The sequence below is a fragment of the Nannobrachium achirus genome (genome assembly GCF_963921795.1).
Source record: "Nannobrachium achirus genome assembly, chromosome: 18".
Lineage (NCBI taxonomy): Eukaryota > Metazoa > Chordata > Actinopteri > Myctophiformes > Myctophidae > Nannobrachium > Nannobrachium achirus.
In genome coordinates, this window is record NC_137825.1 from 27,084,623 (window position 1) to 27,096,897 (window position 12,275).

General features: G+C 38.9%; 2 protein-coding genes across 2 annotated transcripts; one reads left to right on the forward strand and one right to left on the reverse strand.

The window, feature by feature from the left end:
- Nucleotides 1–3,129: 3,129 nt before the first annotated feature.
- On the reverse strand, nt 3,130–7,797 carry pts (6-pyruvoyltetrahydropterin synthase). The gene is made up of 6 exons (XM_080747882.1): nt 7,590–7,797; nt 6,504–6,583; nt 5,578–5,600; nt 3,638–3,694; nt 3,445–3,515; nt 3,130–3,324 (listed from the first exon to the last, which is right to left on the reverse strand). The coding sequence occupies exons 1-6, from the start codon at nt 7,679–7,681 to the stop codon at nt 3,201–3,203; spliced, it is 447 nt and encodes a 148-aa protein (XP_080604008.1). The 5' UTR covers nt 7,682–7,797; the 3' UTR covers nt 3,130–3,200.
- Nucleotides 7,798–9,433: 1,636 nt separating this feature from the next.
- rcvrnb (recoverin b) lies at nt 9,434–11,207 on the forward strand (the record flags this gene model as incomplete). Its single annotated transcript, XM_080747695.1, has 5 exons — nt 9,434–9,525; nt 9,733–9,870; nt 10,619–10,769; nt 10,878–10,989; nt 11,089–11,207. The coding sequence occupies 5 exons, from the start codon at nt 9,434–9,436 to the stop codon at nt 11,205–11,207; spliced, it is 612 nt and encodes a 203-aa protein (XP_080603821.1).
- Nucleotides 11,208–12,275: the final 1,068 nt, after the last annotated feature.

Below are 12,275 nucleotides of genomic sequence, written 5' to 3' on the forward strand. Positions count from 1 at the left end.
CCCCTTGTTGATGAATGCATTTCCTCAGCATTCTATCACACATGTTGTGGTATAAGTTGACAAGAACTTTAGAGGGACCAGAACAACCCATCAAACTATGTACAGTACTATTATGTGAGAGAACCAAAGCACAGGTTTTAGGGAAAGGCAAAATATACCCAAAAAAAAAAGAAATTCTCCAACCAAAAGCTTTTACGCCAACCGGTCCAACTTATTAGTACTTTTTCTGTAAAGCACTTAGAGCTGCATTTTCATATCATGAAAGCTATACAAATACAGTTTATTATTATTATTATTAACAGTGCCAAAGTTAGCGCGCACGCACACGCGCGCGCGCACACACACACACACACACACACACACACACACACACACACACACACACACACACACACACACACACACACACACACACACACACACACACACACACACACACACACACACACACACACACACACACACACACACACACACACACACACACACACAGGTGGCGGAGACAATGGAGAGAGCTGGAGTAAAGTATTAGTATTGCTCATAGTCTATTTCATATTATTGTATGGCTTGAGACAAAATGCATTGTACATGTTCTCTTTACATCAGGGGTCTTCAACGTTTTCAGGCCAAGGACCCCCACAGAGAGTGAGAGATGAAGCAGGGACCGGGGGACCCCCACAACCTTTTCATAGATTCCATATCGTTTCATTGTTCGCCAGCACAATCATTAGGGTATTTTGGATTCATGTCAATTTGTGTTTTCAGATATTTAACCATTGAACCGTCAATACTTAATAAACTTGACCTTTCACTCTGTACTTAGTCTGCTCTTTTTCCCCTCTACACCAAACATCTTTGCCGAAAATAGCCGATCTACAAGCTTATGCCTCGTGCTGCGAGGCGTTGTGAGCTTGTGGATCTTCTATTTTTGGCTAAAGCTCTCAGAATCTGGTTAAGAATCTGGCTAAAAAGGAGATTTTCTTTTTTTCTTTCTATCACACAAAGATTTGGAGGACCCCCTGTAGTAACTCTGAGGCCCGGGCCCCCTGTTGAAGACCCCTGCTTTACATTATAATTAGTCACTGAGGCATTTTGCGGGGCCAAAACTCCTCTTTACACCAAAGATTTACATGCTTGCCATTGCTAGCCCTGACCTCTAAAATGGGTGATACTGTACATCACTTCACATTTGTTATTCTATGTCTAGAAGATGGAATATACCCTTCTACTACCACTACAACTTTTTAACACCTTTGCATAGCAATGAGAAATAACTCCATTAATCAAATAGGGCTGTTTCTGTTGTAAGGTGTCTGGAATATGTACATACTGGGTTATGGGTTACACTTGGAAGGAGCCAAGAAGTGTCACCTCTATTTAAAAACCCTTAAAGGTAAAAGAGTAGCACAACCCATTCTGTATAAAATCCAGAAGAAAGTTTAACCCGAAGGTTGGTAAATCATAGAAAATTCACAAACACAACACAGTCTGTGACACAGCCTACTGTATATAGAATTACCTAAAATCTGAGGCCTTCCTGGAAAAGTCCGCTCTCGCCCTCTAGTGGTTCAACATCACCAAAATGCTTCCCTGACAGCTGAAAATTATATTATTATAATTAAAACATTCACAGAGAAAGAAATGTGGTTCAGCTACAACAAGTCGATGAAAATCATGTACAATTCAAGCAGTTACGCTTCTAGATGACACTTGCACGTGTGCTTGATGTTTAAGTAGTAAAGTCTTACTGTTTCTGTAGCGTAAGGCAGCTTGTTGTACAAGTACACCTCCTGGACATGAGGTCAGTATTTCGCAGGGACTTACCCCAAATCCAACAGTATAATAATTATTATAAAATACTAATAATATACAACTATGTGAAACAAAAGAACTAGGACACAGCTGTACCCTAGCACAGGGGTTCCCAAACCTTTTTGTCTCAGGGCACCCCATAAATATTTTTTTAATCCGCGGCACCCCTACATTATAATTTTCACTCCCAGCACCTTATATTTATAGCATATCGTCGTTGTCGTGTGGAAACCTTGTATGTCCAAAACCGTTTGTTTTGTATTTATCATCTATAAAATGTACTAAACTAGTGAAAACAGCAGATCTACAAGCACACAACGCCTCGCGATGTGCTTGTAGATCGGCTGTTTTCACTAGTTTTGTGCGACGGTCTTGTATGATGAAGCAGGGCAAAAGACGTACACGTTTGAAACTTGGAGATACGAGGTTTCTACCCGACAGTGACGATATTTTAGTGATTATGTTGCGAGGAAAACGTTGAGATAATAGCCATTTTGGTTAGAACTAAAATTATACTAAATATTTTTTCAAGTGTCCAAATAAATTCCAAATATTATCAAAGTATCTCGCGGCACCCCTGGAGTGCCCCGTCACCCACTTTGAAAACCCCTGCCCTAGCATCTAGCATTTATCTAAATCTTCATGTGTCAATGATAGTTTTCATGGCTCAAATATGGATGTTGTGTGGGACACTGCTTCGGCCTGAGTTTATTGTACAGACAACATCATATACACTATGGATTACAGACAACATGGAGCTCAAACAGTAAACTTGACAAACAGTATTCTAATATGTGGCTCCTGAAACATAAATGTGTGTATCCAGAATCCACTGATACAAACTTTAATAAAGTTTCACTTTCAACAAATGGCACTTGGGGAATATTAAAGCTGCATTTTGAGATATTTTTGATAGTCCCAAGGGCTGGAAATATGTTAAGGTTTAGGCAGGGGTTGACACTAAGGTCTCAGAGGCACTTGCCCATCAGGCAAGTACAGGTCATGTTCTACTTGCCTAAAGGTCATGCCCACTTGCCCGAAAAGTAAATCGTCCATATAAAATGATATAGTAGGTAAAGATTTTAATTAACGCTCAATGTAAGATTTATATCTTTACTTTCTGGGGCTGTGCGATAAAAAGAAAATCACACCTCAATACCTCCAAATCCAAATACCTACATACTGTAGCAATGATTGAATATGTCTATGGTTTCACACTTGTTATTCTACATTTTTAAGTGTAGCAACAGTAAAAACAGCACATTATAGGTAAATAGTGCTCTTATTTTACCACAATTCATCAATTTGGTAGATTAATTTGCCTCACACAATGCAGCTTTAATGAAAACATTACACATTTGGAGACATCCGTAGAAGAGGTCACAGGACTACTCGCCTCGATATACAACAATGTTTTTGTCCGTCTCGTGTATCTTAACTTCAAAGAGTAGACTGGGTGGGAGGACCTTCACCAAGTTGTCCCATATGTAAACGGCCACGTTCTCCGTTGTGCTAAAGATCGGAATATAAAAGCGAGAGATAAAAGGAATAAGATGAGAATATATCACACCTAAACTTCAATCTCTAGCATCTTCATTCATGTGAAAAGAGTGTGGCTGGACAGACACGTACCTGACAACATTTGCAAAATATGGGACATCCTTATCAAGGTTTTTATGATCGAGTGGAATCATGATGACGTCCTGCAGAACAAAATGTGTGGGGAAAGAATTAATTATGGCACGCACAAACACACACTCACTCACTCACTCACTCACTCACTCACTCCATGTAATATGTAAGGTATTGTATGAGTGAAGCTTACTTCAATGCATTTCTTCAGATCCGTTAGGTTCATCACCATTCCAGTGTCACGGTCAATCTAGCGACAGACACAAAGTGATGGACTGGGATAAAAAACTAAAAGCGGCCTAACCGGCCTTTGCATTTGCAACAGACCAGCCCTATTTTCAAACACAACACCAAAAGCTTGAGATAAAATCATACAAACCTAGAATGCAGAAATTCACAGCAGCAAGTGTGAAAGGCACGTTCAGTAAGTAGACTCAACATTAAGGCACATATATAATAGCCTACACTACACATTAATAACTAGTAAGACGCCTCATGGCGACCTGTGACCCCGAGCCCCATGTCTTGGCCGTCTGTCCAGTGATGTATATCGGACCAGTTACCCATATATGGAGATCCATGTACTGTATATGGAGATATGCTGTGAGACCCCAAACATGCTTACTCAGTTATTCGTTGTATGAAAATCCTATGACGTCGATCACATCTGACATCAATCCCTTTAAGGCCCTTACAAGGAGATCCCTGTCTGACTCTGAACCAACCACACAGATATGGGCTGTCTTCCTCCATATATGGTCATTCCCATATGAAGTCCTGTTAGATATGGGCTTAATATTGATGATATCAGGGATCTCCATATATGGGCATAAAAGGGATCCTGTTAGAGTGGTTCCCATGACATCACAACATACAATACATGTTATGCCCATACATGGAGATCCCTGTCTGAACCAGCCATACCACAGTGATGTCACCTGTTTATGCCCATACTGTATATGGAGATCCCTGCTCTGAGTATGTGACTGTGATGTCACCTGTGATGTCACAGTGATGTGTCAGGGGAACCACAGTATCAGGCGTTATCCCTGCTCTGAGCCTGCGATGTCACAGTGATGTGTCAGGGGAACCACAGTGTCAGGCGTGACGTACAGACAGACAGACAGACAGACAGACAGAGATACGTGGACAAGATGTGCCGGTTTCCATAGTTAACTGCGACCTAGGGTCGCAATAATGTCACAAATTAATGTCCGCCTTGCTTTGTTCAATAATGCATTCGCTGTTGAAAACTGTCACTGATTACTGAGAAACAACATAATTTCCTAATGAGAAAGAAGCATGTACAGTGTACCCTGATAACTGAGTTTGCCTAATACATTTCATTATGCTTACACACATTTGATTCTAGCACACATTTAATGTCTGCTTGACTTACCCATACAATTATGCTTTCACACAGTCCATATGACTAACAGTATTATCCATGCTCGTTTAGCCTCTGATTTAAAGTATGTGCCTCCATTTTTACATCCGTCAATGAATGACTCTCAGCATGAGCCGACTCATTCACATTGTGAGCCACCTTTGCAGAAAAAATGACGTCTTGACTGGGTTTGCCCTAAAATCACGCAAAGCGGTACACAGTATGTCTAGAGTCATGTCATCAACATGGATCTGTCCCATTTAGCGCCACCATCAGGCCGATTTTTTCAAACACATTTTTGGACACTGTTCCTACAGATTTTGGCCTAAAATCACGCAAAGCGGTACACAGTATCTCTAAAGTCATTTCATCAACATGGATCTGTCCCATTTCCCAAATTCCCTCCTGACTGGCTACCATTGCCTTCTAAAGTTTGTGTATGTGACCTGACAGTTGCTTATCTCCCGATTAGGGAGTCTTACTGGTAAGTATTATGTTTTATGAGGATTTTATCAATTAGTGGCACATAGTAGTGCACCCTTCTTGCATTTGCTCAAATTCCAACAACAGGCACAGTATAAAGGTTGAGGAAATATACAGTTACAGTAGCTGTGGCTTCTTCTGGATGTTAGTGTGACAGTCTTATAAAGCCATGTGACTGGCGTCTGACTAGCTTATTCAAATTGAAATTACTTGCTCTGGAACATTGTGGTGAAGCACGTGAGAGCAGAGTGAATGAAACTTACTTTCCCCCATACTGTCACCTCCGCTGTTGACAAGAGAGCATAGGAGAGAACATGGAATTCATAAGAGACATAAAAGACGTTTCAACTGCTACAGTATACTGTATATCAGCTAATCAACGTCTACTCTAAGCCTAGCCATCTAAAAAAAAAAAACAAAAAAAAACATTCACTTTTAGACCAATTATAACTCAGTTTTAGCCTAGCCATTTAGATCTTCGACGTGTTCTTAGACGTGCTCAGTGGGACTGGGATATTATAGATCATGACATGTGGATTGCCTTTTGTTGTTTGTGAGAGGACCACAATGGAAATAATGGACTTGTTATATGTGGATTATTTACAATTGAAATAAATAAACTAATCTAACTATACTAACTAATCCATTTCCCCACAGCTTTGGTTCCTGATGGCTGCAACCCAGAATGTACACAGCCCTGTAATGTGTAAGCCCCCAAACTGTGGAATAAACTCCCTGTCGCACTTAGAACTACAGACTCACTCCCTAGCTTCCGCCATGGACTGAAAACTCACCTCTTCAGACTCCACCTAAACCCATAGCACTACTGTAACACTCCCCTTCCCTCAATGACCATACATGAAGCTAGATAGCTTTTTTTTTTTTTTTTTGAAAAATATCTTTTACTGATTAGGTGCGTGGTCTACCCATGTTATTGTTTTTCTAGAATAGATTGATATTCCTATGCATTAGTTAGGCCTATATTGTTGTTGATGTACTGACATATTATCTTGCCTATTATATTGATGTAATACCTGCTTATTGTAAGTCGCTTTGGATTAAAAGTGTCTTCTAAATGCCTAAATTGTAAATTGTAAATTTATATAGGCAAGGCAACCCAGGCTTGCGGGGATACATGTGCTCTGTAAAGCGCCCTTTTCTAATAATGAATTACAGCAAGTGAACAAACCTTTGTAGTTGTGTCCATGGCCATTTGGATTGTTGCATTTTCCAAAAATGATTTTGTTGTCCTCATCACTCAGGTTTGGGCTAGGGAGGAAACACATGATAAGTTGATAACCTGTTGACTTTTCAGTTATTGATTAGCTGCCATAATCACGTTTGGCATGAAGACAATTTCTTTTAAAGGCTGATGCACACCTCAAAGGTTGGTGACAGGTGCGTAGGACAAAATGAAGACAATTAAAATGTATCCTGTAAATGCTATGTATTCATACGTTCTTTGTTTTACCAATATGCCTACCTTTATTTAAAAGAATGAAACAAGAAACCATGTGGAAACAATAAGTTAAGTACCAGTTGTGTAAAGTAACTAAGTGCATTTACTGTAATTGAGTATTTTGAGGTACTTACAATTTCTAGTACTTTTACTTCTACTTCTTAACCTTTACTCACTACAAAAACGTTACTTTGTAGATTTTAAATATGATTACAAGAAAATAACATACATTAACCACTTCAGCCCTATATAGATTCGGCTATTTGAAAATAGCAATATGACACGTTGAGAGCTTGTAGATCTGCTATTTTCAGATAATTTTATACATTTTGAAAACCTGAAATGGAAGATTCATAGGCCTATTTTTTACTTTTGGTACATTTTGATGGCAATACTTTTATACTTTTACTCAAGTAAATTCCGACCAGACTTCTTGTAAAAGAGTATTCTGCATTGTAGTATTGATACTTTTACAGTAACAAATATGAGTAGGCCTACTTTTTCCACCCCTGACAAGTACCAGGAGACAGAAGTACAGTACCACCAGCGCTCGAGAGAACTACAGGTCCCATGAGCCTCTGCGACTGACTCACTGACTGACGTCATATTTTTCTACTTGCAATATTTACAAAGGAGAGAAACGCTCTGGCAACAATATACAAGTTACAACCACATTTAAAGCAATTCTCATTTCCATTAGGCTAAACCCCTCTTGTAGCATCCATCTATCCGGCTTTATCACGTTAAATAAAACACAGAAATCACGACTGGCGAGCAGTAGTTTCATTGGAGACGTGGATGAGGGGAGGCTACAACCTGTGCAGTCGGTGACAAGCGCTGAAACTCTGAACTCGTGTAATATATCCAATGCGCTCCACGACGTTAGTGCCAGTGCTGGAACCGGCCATCAGGACCACCGTGGCTGTGTTGGGATCTGTAGAGGAACAGGGCGACAACAGGGGAGTCGGGAGAAGGAAACGATAATCTTCTGTTCCGCTCAACAGACCCTTCCCCCGTCCCCGTTCTGTGGCCAGGCCTACACACTAGAACAAGTCATGATGCTATTGGTCCACACCAGGGCGTAAATAAAGCACAGCATCCACGTGCCACAGCCGGCCACAGCTGCCTCGAATATTTGTATTACTCTTACACAATACACTATATCCAGCTGTCTTATCATTAATTAGGGAATGGTTGGCCTATTTAGACAAATTAACAGCTATCAAATAGCAACCCATTTCCCTTCTTCAATGTCATATTATGCAAGTTGTAATTATAATTCTAAAATAACAATAATCATAAAACTTTTGGTTAAACAACACCAAAAGAACATAAGAGAAGCCTCAAGTTTAAATGTTCAAAGGAGAAAAAAAAAAAAAGCTTTTTGGGGTTTAGATATTAGTAGATCTTGTAGGCCTATCTGAACTGTACTGTCCTGTACTTTTCCTATGTGAACTTCTAATCAATCAATCAATCAATCAATCAATCAATCAATCATTCAACCAAACAATCAATTTTCAGACAGAGTGGTCAATAAATAAATATATCCAAGAGCATTCTATTGACATTAACTACATTTAACAAGTAGTCTAGTAGCATTTTATTGGATAGCCTTCTAAGTTAGTTAGTACTATGGTTATATTGTGACACTAAATCAGGGTGATGTTATATTCCACAAAGCTTTACTTGCTCAGGCACTTGTCCTTCAACAGTTGTAGATTGCTTGCTACCTGGACATTAACCAATGTTGAACATCCATTTAAGCTGTTATTTCATAATGTTATTTGATACTGTATGTATGGTGGTAATGTCTGTCCATACTTAAGTCCAAGTCTGCCTCAGAGCTTCAATTTATTGTTGATGGAAATATTGTATAAGCCTAATATATGCTGACATGTAATTTAATATTTGTCATGTTTTGCTAGAACTATACTGACCAGGGCATTTGTGAGCAGCAAAAGGATAATTTATTCGGGGACTATTGGCGCTTATACAGTACACAAATATAGCTACTTGTTTAATTAAACTACAAGAGTGAACAGAGAGGATGCTCCTCTATTTTCACCTGTGTCCGCACTCCACTTGTAATGTTTTCTTCTCTGATTTACAATAGCCAATTGCTCTAATTATGCAACAGACCATGGCAATTTAATCAGAGGGATTCAGATAAGATTGTGAAGCACCCTGCTGTAGTTCTTAAGCCTTGCATTACTGCAATTGCAATTCTCAATCTAGAAACCTGATATGTTATTATTATGGTGTACATGGAGGGTTAAGTTACTGTATACCTAAAAGGTTATTGTAGCCTATTGTTTATATATTATGTTTGTGTGTGCATGTGCTTAAAAGTGTAGCCTACTTGTGTGTGTATGCTTATAACCTCTCAGAAGCCAATCTAGTATGTGTGTTTAATTCCTCCCTCTAATCCCAGAACGAGGTCTTTGTAATCTACTGTAGGTTTAAATACAATCCAACTACCTCTGTGAAAACTCATTATCAATAAAGGAGCAGGTACAGAACAGCTACAAGTAAGACCGTAAGCCTATTGTGTTGCTTTATTCGAGAAGATAAATCTGACAAGGAGAAACCGTTTGGAGAAAAGATAATATAGATAATAGAAAAGAGGTGGACTGAAGACGTGAAAGCAAAGAAAGAGGAAGATGGGTAACAGTCGAAGCGGAGCTCTGTCAAAGGAACTGTTGGAAGATCTGAAGCTCAACACCAAGTACAATGAGAAGCAGCTTTCTACATGGTACTGCCAACAATGACTGGAAAGCCACCATTCTATTACCAGAATTCTCGATTTTCAATTGATATGTGTTAGTCTATGTGAAATTGTTATGTATAGCCTATATCCTCTGAAATCTGTCAACTGTATAGCAACTGCAGAAGAGAACATGGGCAATACTTTGAGTGTTTGAAATATCTGACTTGTCCCTTCTTCCATACTTTATTATAGGTATCAGACCTTTCTGAAGGAGTGTCCCAGTGGGCGAATCAGCAGGCAGCAGTTTGAAGCCATCTACGCCAGCTTTTTCCCAGATGCTGACCCCAAGTCCTATGCTTGCCATGTCTTCAGGAGCTTTGACTCAGATAGGTACGCATACAGTAACTGATTGCTAACACACCCAAGGGATGGGTAGTGTTTTCATCAGATTGTCTGTTTGTTTATTTAAAGGAGCATCTATCTTGTCTGCAACGTAGAAATGATCTTTGAGATATCATTGATGATTGATCAAATAATCATTCATAATCTGTCCGTTAGTAAAACAGCTGCACAGAATGGCGTGAAAAAGGTGGACAGTGGTCCATAAATTACCTGATTACATTATGGGGTTCAAGTTCAACGGTTACGCAAAAAGTCAAAATCCCTTTTCACCCCTAACTTTCTCAAAAGATTTCAAATTTACTTTCCATTGAGAACAAAAAAAAATGATCTGTATTTTCGGGCAACAGTATAATCCTAGTAGGGTTCAGGTTTTGTGGCTTAATATCATCACTACAACATGAAACAGCTGAAGTTAAAGATAGAGATATGTTTACTATTATCGACAAATAATAAGTCACATATTGCCTTTAATTTGGCAACATGACTTTGTCCTGGATCGAACTTGCAATGGTCAAACACAAGGACAGGTCTGACTTTTTTCCAAAATGGATACATTCCCAAATCAAAAACTGGCACCACAGGTACTCAGTACTCAAGATGTATGTCTCTGTGTTAATAGAACTCCTGTGTTTAATTATTATTTAACTATGAGGCTTTAATTATGCCATTGCCTGTGTTTGAGAACCCATAGCTACATGATGTACATTGACTTCACCTCCCGTCTGCATTGAAACAGTGATGGCACACTGGACTTTAAAGAATACATCGTGGCACTGCACCTGACCTCCTCAGGGAAGACCATAGAGAAGCTGGAGTGGGCCTTCAACCTGTATGATGTGGACCGCAACGGAACCATCACCAAGAACGAGATCCAGGAAATAGTCAAGGTGAAAGGGGAGGAGCTACAGAAATGCAGAGATGAGAAATATAAGGCAGAAATATATGAATCGATACTTGAGGCAGATCCTAACCCATGATCCATGTCTGTGTTTTAGTCCATATTCAACATGATCTCCAAAGAGGATCAGAAGAACCTACCTCAGGATGAGAACACGCCAGAGAAGAGGGCCGACAAAATCTGGGACTTCTTTGGCAAGAAAGAGCAAGGTACAGTTACAGATCTCTTAGGCCAGAGTTCTACCTCAGGGAGGGATTTTGCAAGTTCTGTGGTTTGTCTACAGTATTTATTGCATAATGTCTTCACAGACAAGATCACAGAGGGGGAGTTTATCCAGGGAGTGATGGACAACAAGAACATCCTTCGACTCATCCAGTTTGACGAGCCGCAGAAAGTCCAGGAGAGACTCAAGGAGAAAAAGCAATGATTCATTTACCCAGAACATTTTATTTAATATTATTATTTATTATTATGTTATAGTACAATAGCTTGGTTGATTTCTTATAATTTTTTCTTAAACACTTTCAACCTGGTTGTCCCTATGTTGGGCATCTCATTATATTTTTGGGGAAAAAAACAATAACAATTGTTAACAATTGTTAAAAATTGCACACAAAAAAAATAGCTTATCGAGAAAACAGTTTAGACAACAAATACATTGTATTTATATTAATTATTTATATTTCAATCTATATGTTATACCACATAGATCTTCTTAGTTTGCATACTTATTTACAGTACTTAATATCTATACTCTTAGGTCCTTTATGTTGCTATAGCGTACTACTGTGATGTTTACTGTACATTTCAATACACATGAAGCGAATACACAATATACAACAACAACAATGAATACTTTGACATTTTTTTGTCAAAAGAAATGTGAGTTAATGAAAAAAATATCTACAATTAATCCTGTGTTAAATCAAATCTTCAATCCCTAAGATTAATGTCCTACCCAAGTCTTCTACTGCTGCGCCAAGACGGAAAGCCTGTTTGGGCAGGAGAGATATTATGCTTTGCTCAATGCTACATTTTTTCAATAGAGGCGCAGGTACGGTAGACCGCCAACTACTGCAGTTGTGTTGGTTTGGTTATACTGTATTAACATACTGTACCATCCAGAAGATAGTTGTGGATTGCAGTGGTGTAAAGTAACTAAGTACATTTACTCAAGTACTGTTCTTGTACACTTTTGTGGAATTTGTACTTTATTTGACTATTTCTAATTTCCAATACTTTACTTCTACTCCACTACATCTCGGTGGCAAATATTGTACTTTTACTCCACTACATTTCTTTGAGCACTTTAGTAACTAGTTACTTTGCAGATTTTGATTATTATTACAAAACATACATTAACCACTTCAGCCCTATATACATTTCGGCCATTTGAAAATAGACAAGCTTGTCTACAAGCTCACAATGTGTCGCGATGTGATGCATTGTGAGCTTGCAGATCTGCTATTTTCAAAAAAATAATAATTGGAAAACT